The 14,620-nt window shown below is 38.3% G+C and overlaps 1 protein-coding gene across 2 annotated transcripts in view; it reads left to right on the forward strand.

The window, feature by feature from the left end:
• EMC2 (ER membrane protein complex subunit 2) overlaps nt 1-14,620 on the forward strand; it is a 92,394-nt gene that overhangs the window by 64,169 nt on the left and 13,605 nt on the right. For both annotated transcript variants that reach the window (XM_037803018.1, XM_037803019.1), the window contains exons 6-7: nt 3,613-3,698; nt 3,853-3,912. In XM_037803018.1, the coding sequence (XP_037658946.1) occupies nt 3,613-3,698; nt 3,853-3,912 (146 nt within the window). The remainder of the gene's footprint in view (nt 1-3,612; nt 3,699-3,852; nt 3,913-14,620) is intronic.

A 14,620-nucleotide genomic window follows, 5' to 3' on the forward strand; every position in this document is an offset into this window, starting at 1 on the left:
CAACAATTTCTTTGAAAACTCCTCCTAGACCTTTACCCTTCTCTTCCCCTTCTGTAACACCAGTGATTCTTATATTTGCATGCTTTATGTTGTTCATCATACCCCTGAGATCCATTTTGATTTTTTTTATTTTTTTCCCCATTCTTTGTTTTGTTCTTTCACTTTCTGTTCTGTCCCCTTTGAGCTCGCTGATTCGCTGCTCAACTTCCTCTAATCTAGTACTGTGAGTATCCAGAATCTTTTTAATTTGATCGACAGTTTCTTTTATTTCCATAAGATGTCTATTTTTTTTAATTTACTCTTGCAAATTCTTCTTTATGCTCTTCTAGAGTATTCTTCATGTCCTTTATATCCTGTCCCATGATCTCATTGTTTGTCATTGGTTCTTTGATTAATTGCTCCAAGTACTGTGTCTCCTCTGATCTTTTGATTTGGGTGTTTGGGTTTGGGTTATCCATATCTTCTGGTTTCTTCATATGCTTTCAGATTTTCTGTTCTTTTTTTCCTGTTGGCATTTGCTTATCTTGATATGGTTGTTTTAGGATCATGCTTATTTGAACAGTCATCTCCAGTTTGTCAGAGCTATACCTTGATGAAGTGCACTTTCTGTAACAATCCAGCAGTTGGCTTCCATGAGCCACCTATTTCCCTCAAGCCCATTCTCCCCAGCTTTGTCTTTGTGGTGAGTGGGGGTCTGAATCTTATGGGGATCCTGTTGGTGAACTAAATTTCCATGTGTAGTTGGTGCTTCCTGCCCTGAATGTGGGGTGTTTGTCTGAGCGGTTAGGAAAGGAGGGCGGCTTTAATAATGAAATCTCCCAGGTGTTCCTGGAGACTTAAAGTTGTTGCACAAGTCCAAACCTTTGGTTCAGTCTCCCCACAATCTGTCTCTGCCGTGGACCCACAAGTCCCTGGTATTGTTATATGGTCCCTGGGACTCCTGTGCGGGACTCTCTTCCAAGCTGTGCCCTCCTAGGGCCTCCGCTGGCAGAAGACTGTGCTACGTCACAGGTGAGCACAGTCTCCAAGGGAAGCTCTGGGCTGCGGCACCGTGCAGGGGCGTTCCCAGACCGCTGAAAAGATGGCTGTATGGGGTGTGGTAATTTCCCCCTTTCACGGACCCCCACCTTCCTAGCTGCAGGACAGTTAGCTGCGGGTGTGCAAAAGCTGTCGTCCACGCCAGATAATGAGGTGTTTGCATGGGTTGTGGGATTCACTTCGCGCCACGCTACAGTGCGCAGCTTTCACTGCCAGATTGCAGCCAGTTTGGGTTTTTAAACTAATCTGTCTCCAAACGCCAACCCCTGGTTTCTCCCGACTGCAGCGTGGATGCCAGTTATTCAGCAGGCTTACTCACTCATTTCAGAACGCAGACTCTTGGTTTCACTACGGGCATAGTCCCTGTGGATTCAGCAGATCATGTCCAGCTGGTGCATTGCTGGAACTGGTATTCTGGAGCACTTTCCATCTTTTATCTAGTGTTTTTCACAGAGACCTTTTTTTGCCCTGTCTCTCCTCATCCGCCATCTTCCTCTTCTTTGTGGCATTTTAATGCAGTGTTTTCCACAAGCTTCAATACATGCAGTGACTTAGCTGGTGTAAATCCTATATGAAGGGGCAAGATATAAATCTCAAACTAAGCAAGCCTCTGCCTGTCCTTAAATATCTCACAGTTGAGCATAGACCAAAAGAAAAAGGATGGAACATTGAATACTATTAAAAGCTAGGTACTGTGTTAGTTGCTTTACATTGATACTTAAAGTGAGGTTGTACTCCTGAGGTTTGAAGATCTTAAATATTTTGCTCTTGGTAGGAGAGTCAGTAAGTGACAAAAGTTGGAATTCAGTTTCTTTTTTTATTTCGAAACTTGGACTCTGCTCTACCATATTGCTAGTGTAATAAGTAGTGTCATGAAAAGCAAAAGGAATAAATTAAATTAAAATATTTTTAAATGATGCTGGATTGGTGAAATTAGAAATGTCCAAAATAATTCAGTTTCTTAATTATATGTTAATTTATCCCTCATCTATTTCCAAAAGGACTTGGGACTAGGCGCCCATGTTAAGTCTAATATTTTTCCTAATGGTTTTAGGATTTGAGATACTTTCAAATTATTTTACATTCCTTCCAGATAAGACTTAGCATTTATTATGACACTTTTATTGTTTTTGCATAAAAGTTGAAATTATTCCTTAAATATTAGGGTGTGTCTACTGTGTGGCAGGTATCGTGCTCCGCATTTGGCATGAGCCGAATAATCAAGAATATAAATTCGTAAAACATATCATTCTTTTCTTACCATATACTGCTATCATCACTATTATTATAAATTTCCTTCTTGATTGGCCTTATTTATTGGATAGTCTTTTAAATCTCTGATCTTTTTACCTTTTCTTCTTCAGACCTATCCCACCCCCTGGCACCCATGGCAGGTAGTCCATTACTCTACAGGACTCTGTTCATTTTACTTCTCTGGTCTGCATATAGTGGAGCATGTACTATAAAAAGCAACAAATCATGTTTATAATTAATAAGCTTAACTTGACCCTAGTTATAATGTGTTTTGTTGTTTATCCTGCTGCATTTGAATTAAACAGAGGTGGAGGTGATGCAACTTTAATCACTTATGTAGTGCCTTGGCTGTTCACTCCAGCCTCAACTTACAGCTTGATTATATACAATGCTGTTGTCTCCTCTGTCTTTCCTCATGTGTTCCTCCTGGTGTGAAATGCTATCAGTGCAAATTTCTCTCTTGTTTTCTTAATATCTGCTCACCCTTTCTGTGTCAGTACAAGTGTCATATCTGGGGCTTTCTTTGCTTCCTACCCATTCTGCCACAACCACAGCCTGTGTTAGGAATGCCTCCTTGTTACCACAGCACCTGAGATATTTCCAGCTTATCTATACATTAAATTTTCTATTTGATGTGTCTTTCTCTCATGAGACCAAGCTCCTGTAAGGAACATCTGTTCCTTTTTTATCTTTTGTTATCATTGTCTAGCACAGTACCGGGTAGATAATAGATGTTCAATATATATTTAATGAATGAATAAATGGTTTATATGTTTATCATTTGAAAAAAACTTTAAAATTTAAGTTAAATGTTTTGTCTTATAAAATCTCTTTCAGAATCTATATTTTTCTTTTGAAAGAGTTGTAGGTAGATTTTTCTCTTAAAGTATGAAAAAGTTGTCAGAAGCCATAATTTTATGAAGACATTCAAGTGGTCACACTGAAGTTTTTCTAATCTCCACTATCTGCCTATCTCTAAGATACAAATCTTATGAAAGACCCTGAGTAAAGGACTTTAGGCTGGATAAAGATTAGGTTTCCCTGCTGGCTTGTCATTATTAGAATCTGGATGGTTATTTATTTGGATGAAATGATGCATACATTGTGTGCATCAAAAGTAAAGCATATGTGATTGTTAGAGGAATGTTTGAATTCCCCAGGGGGATGTCATGGGGTATGTTTATAAACTCCCAACTATGCAGTAGTTCTACAATGGAATTTCACTGGCATTGAGATAATAATTTGCACAGTCAAATTACCTTCTGTACAAAAACCCAGGGAATCATAAGGGCTTAATCCTTTATTAATGTCAACCCATAGGCTGCAAGAAAGCGTAAGATTGCTATTCGAAAAGCCCAGGGGAAAAATGTGGAGGCCATTCGGGAGCTGAATGAGTATCTGGAACAGTGAGTGTTTTACAAGAGGATTGTTTTCTTACTCTGATAAATCTTTTTAATTAAAATGGAATTTGCATTTGATTTTCTTTTTTTGTCTCCATGCTGCTCATTTATAGAATATCTACACACTTACTCTTTTTTTTTTCCCTTTTCCTCCCACCAGATTTGTTGGAGACCAAGAAGCATGGCATGAACTTGCAGAGCTTTATATCAATGAACATGAGTAAGTTGTTAGGCTTGCATAAAATTTTGTTAGGAGTGCAATTTTCATCAGTATGTAAGTTCAGAAGGCATGTGGTTCCCAAAGGACTGGGGAGAAGGTATGAATCACATGTAATTTAGACAACAAAAAAAACAACGAAATGAATCAGCAATTAAATGAAAAACAATATAAATTAACAATTTACTGGTCATAAGACACAAATAGCTTTAATTAGATCATTTCTGTGTTGCTAAATTATTTTTGTTTAGGAAATAAATTTTTCTTTCAAATACACATGCCTTCTTTAGACTTATAAAGGCCTGAATATGCTAAGCCAAGGTCATTTTTGGCGAATCAAAATTGTGAATTTTTAGAGTTCAAATTGTTCTTATATACAAAGAGTATTATACTCCCTGCTGTTTAGAAATTCTGTCAATTGTATGCATTTATTAGCCTTAGTGCTAAGAGAATCACCTCTTCCAAAGTAGAAGCGTTATGTTGCCTGGGTAAAAGCCAAGAACTATCAAGAATGCTGAATGCTATAGGAACTTGCTTACTGGATTTTTAATGTTTTTGTTAGCTTTTTTATTGCTGTAGTGAGAGGAAATCACAGTGTGAGAGGATTAGTTCAGAGTCTTAGTGCAAGGTTTCTAATATCACAGCATTAATGCTAACCTCCATGTAAAGGCATAATTTGTTTTCTTCCCTTGGTTCTGCTAAATCTGAAGTATATCACAGTTTCCTTCCTTCTTTTTGAGAGAACAGAATCAGATTCTCAGGGAGTTATAACCATATTCTTACTGTGTATGAATAGCTGTCCTCATTCTTGTGCTACAAGTGGCTAACACACAAAAAAAATAGAATGAAGACACTATTCTCTTGCCTTTGCCCAGTTGTCTGTATACAATGTGAAATAGAGAATTAGGGTAGTATATACATAATCCTAATAAAAATGGGAACTAAAATAAAAATAATACCTGACATTAAACAAATGTATGGTGTATTCTGTGAACCATTATTCCGTTCTCTGCTATACTCTGGATATCAAATTCTATCTGTCATGGGTAGGAAATTGTTTCCTGAGTTGTATTCAGTATAGATGTATGTATGCTTGTATATACACCTATGTAAACATACTCATGATTCTTGTTTTGAAGATGACAGTGTACTTGGTTTAAATGGTAATGTTTCCATTTTTCATAGTTTAAAAATCAGCATTCATAGAGTATGCAGTATATAAGATTTAAATTAAAATAAATTGAAACTGAATTTTCAGCATGCAGTAAAGAAATTAACATTTGTTTTATTTTGTCCCTAAACAAGTGATTGTCATTTAAAATTTAGGCCTTTTGAAAATCTTCTGGAAATCTTTTTTTTTTAATTAAAGAATACATAGTACTGGCCTGGAAGAAAGCCCGCTGCAGATATCCCTGGGGCCGGGGGAACGGAGCGGAGACCCAGAAGCCGAAAGAATCCCCGTGACTAGCAGCTCCCTCCCAAGAGGGCTGGATAAACCCCTGCCTGGGGCCGTGTCCACAGCCCAGAGCCCCACCAGTTGTCCCGGAGCTGGGAAGACGGAACTGTGTGAGGAGGAGGGTGTGGAGACGCCCCATTTGGCCATTTTTGCATAAGGCTGAAAGCGAGCCAGCTCGGCCCGGCGGCCCGGGGCTTCCCTTGAGGGATGGCGTGTGCTGATGACGTAGTGTGGCATTTTCTCAGCAGTGGTCCTGGAGGAGCGCGGCTGGGCAGGGGGACCTGCTCAGAGATCCCAGAGACACTACACCAAGTCTGCTGGTTTGTGAGACATCGAGAGACAGGGGCAGGGGCTGGGGCTGAAATGAAATGAAGGCTTGGTCTCTTGCGGCAGCCTTGAATCTCCAGGAACTGGGGGTTTTGAATATTGAAGCTGTCCTTCCTCCCTGACCACCCGTACAAGTGCCCCTCATTCAGGGCAGACAGCTCCAGCAACACACCCAGGCTGAGTTCTCTGGCTGGACCCCACAAGAATCATTTCCCCACTCACGGCGGGGACAAGTGGAGAACTGACTTGAGAGGTGTAGGTGACTCACAGACGCCATCTGCTGGTTAGTTAGAGAAAGTGTATGTCACCAAACAGTGTTTCTGAAAAATTAGATAGGTTTTTTTTTTTACAAATTAAAAGAATCCTTTCGAGCAGAGCAAATGCCAAGAGGCCAAAAACAACAGAAAATCTCAATGCATATGATAAAACCAGATGATATGGAGAATCCAACTCCAAACACACAAATCAAGTTATCTGAAGAAACAAAGTTCCTCGCAGAATTAATTAAAGAAACACAGTCAAGGAATGAAAGCATAGCAAAGGATTTAGAGGAAATCAAGAAGACTATGGCCCAGGATATAAGCTACATAAAGAAGATCTTAGAAGAGCATAAAGAAGACATTGCAAGGCTAAATAAAAAAATAGAAGATCTTATGGAAATAAAAGAAACTGTTGGCCAAATTAAAAAGACTCTGGATAATCACAATACAAGACTAGAGGAAGCTGAACAACATCTCAGTGTCCTAGAAGTCCACAGAACAGAAAATGAAAGGACAAAAGAAAGAATGGAGAAAAAAATAAAAAAAATCGAAATGGATCTCAGGGAAACGATAGATAAAATAAAACGTCCAAACTTAAGACTCATTGGTGTCCCAGAAGGGGAAGAGAAGGGTAAAGGTCTAGAAGGAGTATTCAAAGAAATTGTTGGGGAAAACTTCCCAAACCTTCTACACAATATAAATACACAAAGCATAAATGCCCAGCAAACTCCAAATAGAATAAATCCAAATAAACCCACTCCAAGACATATTCTGAACAGACTGTCAAATACTGAAGAGAAGGAGCAAGTTCTGAAAGCAGCAAGAGAAAAGCAATTCACCATATACAAAGGAAACAATGTAAGACTAAGTTGTGACTACTCAGTGGCCACCATGGAGATTAGAAGGCAGTGGCATGACATATTTAAAGTACTAAGAGAGAAAAATTTCTGACCAAGAATCCTTTATCCAGCAAAACTCTCCTTCAAATTCGAGGGAGAGCTTAAATTTTTCACAGATAAACAAATCCTTAGAGACTTTGCCAATAAAAGACCTGCCCTACTTCAGATTCTAAAGGGAACCCTAGCATCAAAGAAACAACAGAAAGAAGAAAGAGATATAGAGAATTTTAACAGAAATATATAGTACCTTACATCCCAAAGCACCAGGACACTCATTTTTCTCTAGTGATCATGGATCTTTCTCCAGAAGGGACCATAAGCTGGGACATAAAACAAGCCTCAAGAAATTAAAAAAAAAAAAAAAAAATTGAATATACTCAGGGCACATTCTCTGGCCACAGTGGAATACAAATAGAAGTCAATAATTTTTGAACTGTAACTCCACTATTTACTTCCTACATGATATAAATTACACAAACTCTAATGACAAATCAGTGGTTTTGAACTCAATGTAAAATATGTAATTTTAGACAACTATATAAAGGTAGGAGAATGGAGTAGTATAGGAACATAGTTTATGTGTCCTATTGAAGTGGAGGTGGTATCAAAGAAAAACAAGATTGATACAGATTTAAGAGGTTAATTTTAACTCCCACAGCAAACACAAAGAAACTATCAGAGAATGTAACCATAGAGATGAATTGTAGAGTTCGGGTTAAGAGAAATGGAGGAAGGAGCAATGGGGAGTTAAGAAATGAGGGTGGAGTTGCTGTTTGAGGTGAAGGGAAATTTCTAGTAATGGATGGTGGGAAAGAGCATTGCAACATTCTAAATCTGATTAATCCCACTAATGGAAGGCTAGGGAGGGGGTGGAATGGGAAGATTTAGGCTGTATATAGGTTCCCACAACTAAAAAAAAAGTAAAATAAAATAAAAAAAAAGACAGCCTAAATAGATGATTGAATGCCAAGGATGAACTTGGAAAATAAAGTTCTAAAAATTTATTAAAAAAAAAAAAGAAAAAAAAAGAATACATAGTATAGATTTTGAAAACCCAATAGAGTGAAAAGACAAAGGCAATCACCTGTAATTCCTTCATGCTAAGTTAACATTTGATTTTTGTTCTTTCCATACCTCTCTAAATAAACAAAGGTCCACAATATAAGTAATCTGTTATAGGTTATATTTTTCACTTAGTTATGTTTTGTCAAAAATTCCTCATCACAGTAAACATTCTACAGTATGTTTCTACATTCTACACTCCTGGGGGTGGGGTGGGGATGGGTATCAAGGTTCTTTTTAGTTTTTGCTATGATGCTCCATTGATTATCTCAGTTTTACACTTGATCTTAGCCAAAAGGTCAGGAAGTGATTATCTCTATTTTAATTGTTTCCTTTGGCTAAATTCTTAGGCTTTATTGAATGATATGCACATTTTCTGTATTTTTGATTAATAGTTCCTGGTTTTTCCCTAGAAAGGTAAATACAAATTTACTCTCACCAGCAATTATGAGTGCCCACCTTACCCTTGACAACACTGAGTACTCTCATTCTTTTTAATCTTTGCAAATTATTTGGGCAGGTTATTGTAGTAGGTATGACTTTTTTTTTTGTGCAAGTGGTTAATTATTGTAGAATGACAAATTAGCAACCAGTTTTGTGAACACAGTGGCAAAAATTTTGCAGTTTAGGAATTGCTACATATACACTTTGACATTCTTTTACGCATATGAATAGTTACATGCTATTTTAAGTATAATAGGTCACAGGTATCATTTCTGGCTTAGATCTAGAATTTTTGACTTCAAATAAATTTCCATATTAGAATGTTCATAAAAGCCTAGTTAATGTTTTTACAGAAAAAAAAGGGATATAGAATTTTGTCACATAATTTTTTATCTCTTCAGGTTACCTTTAACTTTGGTTCTAGATTTTAAATTCTAATTTGTCTTCAGTTATTCCAGTGGTATGTCACACACGTTGACCATACTAGGACCCTTTACTTGTTGTAAATATGAAAAGTTACAGTTAAAATTTTAGCCTATCACTGTGCATTATAAGCAAAAATACTTTTACAATGTCAGGCACTTAATTTTTTTATTTGATTTATGGTTATTCTTGGTATTAAATCAGCAAGCAATACCAAGTGATATCAATTAAATATGATTGTGATGTGGCTCTTTGTTATATATAATATTCTATATAAAATAGAATTGTCAGAATTCCCTAAGGAAAAATCATAATGTTGGTAAAGCAATATAGGTACAAATACTGTAACCTATAGTTATATATGCTTTTTTGAGGCACAGAAGGAGAGTTTAGACTCCAGCATAGTAAAATAGTTACTATTTTATAGACTCTAGCAGTAATAATAGTTGTTATCTTATTTTAGAACAGTTTCAAGTTATTTTTACTTCTCTAATCTTAGTCTCATTGAGTCACGTTGGGCTAGGTTCCATGAAAGAATTATTTTCTCTTCTGTGCACGTAGAATGGTACTGGCTATGTACCATCCTTGGGTGAGAAAATAGTCACTCAAATCACTTTCCCTGTGGATTAATATTCTTGGGCCATCCTGTCTGAGAAAGGCTGGACTAGACAATCTCTTGAGCTCCTTTTAATCTAAATTTATATGATTCTATATTTTATGCACAGAATTAGTTTAAGATATTCTACTTATAAAATTGGGGGAAGACATCTTCAAAGCCTGCAATAGCAGGTTGAGTCTTTCTCACATCGAATCACTCCAACCTCTTCTGCCTCCCTTTTTCAGTTTTATGGACCCTTGTGATTACAGTGGCTCCACCTGGATAATCCAGGGCAATCTCCATATTCTCAGGTCAGCTGATTAGTAAACTTAATAACATTTGCAATTTAATTTCCCTTTTCCATGTAACCGAAAATATTATCAGAGCATCCAGGGATTGATCCGTGTACATCTTTGGGGGAGCCATTATTCTGCCTTCAACAGTCACAATTCCACTCTTCAGTATATGCCCAAGAGAACTGAAACATCTCCATGCAAAAACGTGCACAGGAATATTCATAGCAGAATTATACACAGTATCCCAAAAGTGGACGCAACACAAATGTCCACCAACTGATGAATGGATAAATGTGGTAAAAAAAAAAAAAAAAAAAAATGGGGGAAGAGATCCCTTGATATGTGGTGCTAGTTAATATTTTTTTTTTTTTTTTTTGAATAACAGTGGTGACAGCGGGCATCCTTGTCTTGTTCCTGATCTTAGAGGGAAGGCTTTCAGTCTCTCACCATTGAGTACTATGCTGGCTGTGGGTTTTTCATATATGCTCTTTATCATGTTGAGGAAGTTTCCTTCAATTCCTACCTTTTGAAGTGTGTTTATCAAAAGGGATGTTGGATTTTGTCAAATGCTTTTTCAGCATCTATTGAGATGATCAATTGATTTTTCCCTTTTGACTTGTTAATGTGTTGTAATACATTGATTTTCTTATGTTGAACCATCCTTGCATGCCTGGAATGAACCCCACTTGGTCATGGTGTATGATTTTTTTAATGTGTCTTTGGATTCGATTTGCAAGTATTTTGTTGAGGATTTTTGCATCTGTATTCATTAGGGAGATTGGCCGGTAGTTTTCCTTTTTTGTAGCATCTTTGCTTGGTTTTGGTATTAGATTGATGTTAGCTTCATGAAATGAGTTAGGTAGTGTTCCATTTTTTTCAATGTTTTGAAAGAGTTTGAGTAAGACTGGTGTCAGTTCTTTCTGGAAAGTTTGGTAGAATTCCCTGTGAAGCCATCTGGCCCTGGGCATTTATTTGTGGGAAGATTTTTGATGACTGATTGGATCTCTTTGCTTGTGATGGGTTGGTTGAGGTCTTCTATTTCTTCTCTGGTCAGTCTAGGTTGTTCATATGTTTCCAGGAAATTGTCCATTTCTGCTACATTATCCAGTTTGTTGCCATACAGTTGTTCATAATATCCTCTTATAATTTTTTTAATTTCTTCAGGATCTGCAGTTATGTCACCTTTTTCATTCATTATTTTGTTTATATGAGTCTTCTCTCTTTTTGATTTTGTCAGTGTAGCTAGGGGCTTGTCAATCTTGTTGATCTTCTCAAAGAACCAACTTTTGGTGATATTTATCCTCTCTATTGTTTTTTTGTTCTTTATGTCATTTATTTCTGCTTTAATCCTTGTGATTTCTTTTCTTCTACTTGGTTTAGGATTGGTTTGCTGTTCATTTTCTAGCTTCTTCAGTTGATCCATTAGTTCTTTGATTTGGCTCTTTCTTTCCTTTTTTATATGCGTTTAGTGCTATAAATTTCCCCCTCAGCACTGCTTTTGCTGCATCCCATAGGTTTTGGTATGTTGTGTTCTCATTTTCATTCGTCTCTATATATTTAGCAATTTCTCTTGCTATTTCTTCATTAACCCACTGATTGTTTAGGAGTGTGTTGTTTAACCTCCAGGTATTTGTGAATTTTCTAAGTTCTGATGGTTATGACTTCTAATTGTATTCCATTGTGGTCAAGAATGTGCTTTGAATAATTTCAATCTTTTTAAATTTATTGAGGCTTGTTTTATGTCCCACATATGATCTATTCTGGAGAAAGTTCCATGAGCACTAGAAAGTATGTATATCCTGGTGATTTGGGATGTAATGTCCTATATGTCTGTTAAATCTAATTCATTTATCAGATTGTTTAGGTTTTCAATTTCCTTATTGGTCTTCTCTGGTTGATCTATCTATAGGAGAGTGATGTGTTGACGTCCCCACAATTATTGTGGAAACATCAATTGGTTCCTTTAGTTTTGCCAGTGTTTCTCTCATGAATTTTGTGACATTGATTGGGTGCATACATACGATTGTTATTTCTTCTTGTTGAATTGCCCCTTTTATTAGTATGTAGTGGCCTTCTTTGTCTCTCAAACATCCCTTCATTTGAAGTCTATTTTATCTGAGATTAATATTGCTACACCTGCTTCTTTTGGCAGCACTTGCATGAAATATTTTTTTCCATCCTTCACTTTCAGTTTCTTTGTGTCCCTGTGTCTAAGATGAGTCTCTTGTATGCAACATATTGATGGTTTCATTTTTTTTGATCCATTCTGCGAATCTCTATCTTTTAATTGGGGAGTTAAATCCATTTACATTTCAGCGTTATAACCGTGTGAAGGCATTTCTTGAATCAGCCATTCTTATCCTTGGTTTATGTTTGTCATATTTTTCCCCTCTGTCATTTAATATCCTTTATTGTACCCATACCGAATCTCTTTAGTACTGAACCTTTCTCCAAGTCTCTCTGTCCTTTCTTTGTTTCTCTGTCTGTAGGGCTCCCTTGAGTATCTCCAGTAGGGCAGGTCTCTTGTTAGCAAATTCTCTCAGCATTTGTTTGTCTGTGAAAAATTTAAGCTCTCCCTCAAATTTGAAGGAGAGCTTTGCTGGATAAAGTATTCTTGGCTGGAAATTTTTCTCACTCAGAATTTTAAATATATCGTGCCACTGCCTTCTCGCCTCCATGGTGGCCTGCTGAGTAGTCACTACTTAGTCTTATGCTGTTTCCTTTGTATGTGGTTGAATTGGCTTTTCTCTTGCTGCTTTTCAGAACTTTGCTCCTTCTCTTCTGTGTTTGACAGTGTGATCAGTATATGGTCTCGGAGTGGGTTTATTTGGATTTATTCTATTTGGAGTTCGCTGAGCATTTATGATTTGTGTATTTATGTTGTTTAGAAGATTTGGGAAGTTTTCCCCAACAATTTCTTTGAATACTCTTCCTAGACCTTTACCCTTTTCTTCCCTTCTGGGACACCAAGAGTCGTATATTCGGACGTTTCATATATCTACCGTATCCCTGAGGTCCATTTCAGTTTTTCAATTTTTTCCCCATTCTTTCTTTTATGCTTTCATTTTCCATTCTGTCATCTCGAGGTCACTGATTCGTTGTTCAACTTCCTCTAGTCTTGTACTATGAGTGTCCAGAATCTTTTTAATTTGGTCAACAGTTTCTTTAATTTCCATAAGATCATCCATTTTTTATTTAGTCTTGCAATGTCTTCTTTATGCTCTTCTAGGGTCTTCTTGATTTCCTTTGTATCCCGTACTATGGTCTCATTGTTCATCTTTAGTTCTTTGAGTAGCTGCTCTAGGTGCTGTGTCTCTTCTGATCTTTTGATTTGGGTGCTTTGGCTTGGGTTATCCATATCGTCTGGTTTTTTCATATGCTTTATAATTTTCTGTTGTTTTTGGCCTCTTGGCATTTGCTGAACTGATAGGGTTCTTTTAGGATTTGTAGACCAATTGAAGTCCTTATCTCTAATTTATCAGATCTACAGCTTCGTGGAGTACACTTTCTCTAACTAACCAGCAGGTGGCGTCCACGAGCCACTGTTCTCCACAAGCCAGTTCTCCCCTGCTTAGCCTTTTTGGTGAGTTGGGGAGTGAGTCTTGTGGGGTCCAATTGGTGTACCAAGCTTGCGTGTGTAGTTGGTGTTGCCTGCCCTGTATATGGGGCGTGTTTCTGGGCAGTCAGGGAGGGGGGGGTGGCTCTAACAATCAAATCTCCCTGTTGATCCTAGAGTTTTAAAGCTGCTGCAATAGTCTAATCCTTCAGTTCAGTCCTGCCACAGTTTGTCTCTGCCACTGACCCACAAGTCCTTGGTATTGGCGTATGGCTCCTGAGACTTGCAAGTGGGCCCCTCTTCCAGGCTGTGCATCCCGGGTCCTCTGTTGAGGGATGACTGTGCTATGTCACAGGTGAGTGCCGTCCCCCCAGGGCAGTTCTGGGCTGCTGGGCTGTGTAGGGAGGCTCCCAGTCTGCTGCAATGATGGCTGAATGGGGCTTTGTTAATTCACACTGGTCCACCTTCCCAACTCTGGGACAATCAGCTGAGGTTGCAGGGAAGGCTAATGTCCATGCCCAGTTTTGTGGTGTGTGCCTGTTATTTGAAGCACTTCCGTCACACTGGGTTGTCTGGGGCAGCTCTGGGCTATGGGGCTGGCGATGGGCAGGAGTGTTTCCTGTCCACCAGGATGATGGCTGTGAGCGGACACCCCCCTTTTCTTGGGAAGTTGTGCTGTTTAGTGAATTTTCTCAGCCACTGGATTATTGCCTTTTGTCTCAGAGCTCTCTTAGTTCTGCTCTTGTCTTGACCTGCCCAAATTGCAAGTCTTTGAAGCTTTCTGTATTGGGCTTCTTAGAGTAATTGTTTAGAAAAAGAAAAAAAGGATTTAAAAAAAAGGGCCTTCCTCAGAGATCTAATGGGTTTATTGAAATGCTAAGAGACAAAGCAATTAGGGCCATTAAGGAAAGGTCCACAGGGCAGAGAGATCAGCTTTTCTTCGGGATTTGCATATGAGCCTCAGGGCCTGAGCTCTGCCCTTCCCCTTTCTATGTTCACCAGGACTCCAAAAATCCTCCGCTTTTATTTTGGAGTTTTCATGTTGTTTTTTTCTATGCCTGTCTCCTCTCTGCTGGGCTGGCTGCTCTCAGATTCTCTGGTGTCTGGTCTCAGTCTATCTATGTTTGGAGTTTGGATCAGTAGAATGAGTTTCTGATAAGGGCTGCCACTGCAGTTCTCCCTTCTCCTTCCCGGAGCTGACAGCCCCTTCTCCCACGGGACTGAGCCTGGCAGGGAGAGGTGCGGGTCCCCTGGCCACAAAAACTTACAGATTTCGCTGATCTCAGCAGTTCCACGTTTTCATGAGTGTTGTATGAAGTATGCCCAAAGTCAGATTGCTCTGTGGTGTCCAGTCCACGCAGTTCCTGGCTTTCTACCTACTTTCCTGGAG

The sequence above is a fragment of the Choloepus didactylus genome, chromosome 14, assembly GCF_015220235.1.
Source record: "Choloepus didactylus isolate mChoDid1 chromosome 14, mChoDid1.pri, whole genome shotgun sequence".
Classification (NCBI taxonomy): domain Eukaryota; kingdom Metazoa; phylum Chordata; class Mammalia; order Pilosa; family Megalonychidae; genus Choloepus; species Choloepus didactylus.